Source organism: Arachis ipaensis, chromosome B03 (genome assembly GCF_000816755.2).
Source record: "Arachis ipaensis cultivar K30076 chromosome B03, Araip1.1, whole genome shotgun sequence".
Lineage (NCBI taxonomy): Eukaryota > Viridiplantae > Streptophyta > Magnoliopsida > Fabales > Fabaceae > Arachis > Arachis ipaensis.
The window spans coordinates 5,919,291-5,922,332 of NC_029787.2; the positions used below are offsets into that span (position 1 = coordinate 5,919,291).

The 3,042-nt window shown below is 32.1% G+C and overlaps 1 protein-coding gene across 1 annotated transcript in view; it reads left to right on the top strand.

Annotated features, from left to right (window-relative positions):
* Positions 1–802, top strand: part of LOC107629007 — a 4,369-nt gene extending 3,567 nt beyond the window's left edge. The window contains exon 4 of the mRNA XM_016331674.2: positions 229–802. Within this exon, the coding sequence (XP_016187160.1) occupies positions 229–672 (444 nt within the window). The 3' untranslated portion in view covers positions 673–802. The remainder of the gene's footprint in view (positions 1–228) is intronic.

The following is a 3,042-nucleotide window of genomic DNA, read 5'->3' on the forward strand; positions in this document are numbered from 1 at the left end:
AGACATAATTTATATTTTATTTTTTATAATTATATTTTTTATTATTATATTTTCATAATTTATTTTAATTTATTATTAAATAAAAAATAAAAATAATAATTTTTATGTTTTTATTCTTTGTACTTTATTTTCAATATCTTATTCTTATGTCAGAACCAAGACAGTCTGTGTGATTATGATTTATTTGATCACAATTTTAACTTATAATTTGGTGTATGGTTTGTACAGGGTTTCATTTTCATCTCATCAGTGATTGATAACAGTGAAGAAAACGCACCAGCAACACGGTCGGGGCTAAACCATGTATACAGAGCAGCAAGAGATACATGTAGGTTGTTGGTGGTTTCTCGGGTTTCGAATCAGAGAGTGCTTCCATGGATGGTGTCTTCAACAGGAGCCATAAGGTGTTATGACACTGTTTCATTGAGCCACAAACTTTCATTGCACAGACACACCAAAGTTCCAATTCTCCTTCATGTCTTCCTTTGGGACCGTGCATTGGCCTCTTCCATTGGTGCTGCAAACATGTCTCCCAAGGTAGTGCATTCAAATCAGAATAAGCCAATTGAAACTGATGATGGTTCTCATCAGCCATTGAAGCTCCAGAGGGACAGCGTTGGGGATCTCTCTTTTAGATTCCAAGACTTTTCTTTCTCTAGCAATTGGCTATGATTTTCTACTTTGTATTTCAGGGCTTCTTTTTTTTTTTTTAAATTTTAATGGTAGCAATTTGTAAATGAGTGTATTTTCAATACTCCGTTTTACTTAAATTTTATAAAATGACATGTCAATGTATATTATAGACAGTGATTTGAAACTAAATTTTGTAAGTATAATATTTGGACTTAATTAATTGATTGAATTAAAATTTTATATTATTTTTATTCATACGTACCGATACATTTAAAATATAGACAAATAACAATAAGATATATGGAATTTATTTTCCATGTCAGCATTTAATTTTTTTTTAAATATATAGTATATCACCACTTTTACTAAAACACCTTTTTAATTAAATAAAAATAAAAAATATTTATTTATTTAATTTTATAAAAAGACTTAAACATTCTTCCTTTATTTGATTAGACAAAAATACCCTTTTAAATTAATCAAATTTTAGAATTCAATTAATCCTAATTTTATAGTTTCAAATAATTGAAACAACAAAACAAAAACATATTAAAAAAACAAAAAATCAAAATTATTCTTCATCTGTGTTAAACATATTAAAGAAACAAAAAACCAAAATTATTCTTCATCTGGGTTCAGAAACCTTCTCGTGCATGCCTCTGAAGGTTTCAGTCTTCTTCATCTTCTTCTCTCCTCTTCCTATCCTCTCTCTCTGCTCCTCGATCTCTCTCATCTGTCTCTGCGTCGCACGTAAGACGCCATCGTTTTGCTGGGATGCCCTAGCCAATTATCCAACCCAGCAACCTTAGCTCCACACAACGGCTAAACGCGAACCCATCCCTCCCATCACCCTCGAGCTCCTCCTTCCTCTCTCCGTCATCGATCTCACTCCCTCACCTCCGTCCATCTCCCGCCGCCGTCGCTGAAACGAGCTTCGAAGCCACCGTCGGTATCGTGCAGCTACTGTTTCAGCTTTGAAAATACTGTCGCGCAGCTCGGTTCCATCGTCGCCGGGCTCGCCTCCTTTTTCTGTTGAGTAGCTCTGTTTCATCGTCGCTGGCGCTATCTCTGTTCCACCTGTCATTTCTTCGGTCGTGCTCTTGTCCCCTCTTGCTCAGGATCTGCTCTGCTCTATTCTAGGGCTTATAGCTTTTAGGTAATTTTTTTTATAACAATTATGGAATAATTGTTGTTAGTTAATTTGTGAACTTGTTATGGGTTGAATAATTGTTGAATAAGTGTTAATTAATCTGTAAATCTTATTGTTTTTACTGTGAATTACTCCATTGTTAATGATTCTGATAATTAAGACATGGGGAATTTCCTCTATGCTAGAGCTCACGAACTTGTGGAAAATGGGCTAATGCTACTTCAGTTTCCTGTGTCTAATGTTCTTCTTAATTCAGATGTAGACCTTGCTAAAATTTTTGAATTCATTGAAACTTGATTCAGAATACATCCACTGTATTATCACAATATATACAGAAAATCAAAGGGAGAGAGATTAAAGCAAATGACTCTTGTGATTGACAATAACATATTGACAAGTTGACAACTATAAGAGTTATGGTCACATTACAACCAAAAATAATATAGACATTATCATCAGGGGCAAAAATTAGCATCTATAGATAACTTCCTTGCTTCTGTGCCTCTGAAATCACATGTAAAGCAAGAGTTGTTTTTCCAAAAGCTTCTGGACCATATATTTCCACAACACGTCCCTACAACAGTTATATATAATAATCAGCTTACAACTATCACCCAATGAAACAATGAACCATGAACTAAGAGACAGATTTCTTCTTTATTTATCTTTTATCATATCAGATAAAATTGTGGAAGCATAATTGTCATGCAGTTGCCAAATTAACATAGCAAATTAAACGTGGAAGGAAAACCAAAAATCGGAGCAAAGTAGAAAATCTTTTCACCAATGACCAACTAGATTAATTTATAAAAAGGGTTCAATGTTTGCAAATGCAGAATAAATTAGTAAGAAACTTCGTTATACAAGGATTTAAAGATACCTTTGGAAGTCCACCAATTCCCAGTGCTATATCAAGAGCAAAAGGGGAAGAGGAGAGAAGAAGATGAAGAACACTGAAACCTGTAGAGGCGTGAACGAGAGGGTTTCTAAATCTAGATGAAGAATAATTTTGGTTTTTTGTTTTTTTAATATGTTTAACCTAGATGAAGAATAATTTTGATTTTTTGTTTTTTTTTAATATGTTTTTGTTTTGTTGTTTCAATTATTTGAAATTATAAAATTAGGGTTAATTAAATTCTAAAATTTGATTAATTTAAAAGGATATTTTTGTCTAATCAAATAAAGAAATGATGTTTAAGATTTTTTATAAAATTAAATAAAATATATATTTTTATTTTAATTTAATTAAAATGGTATAT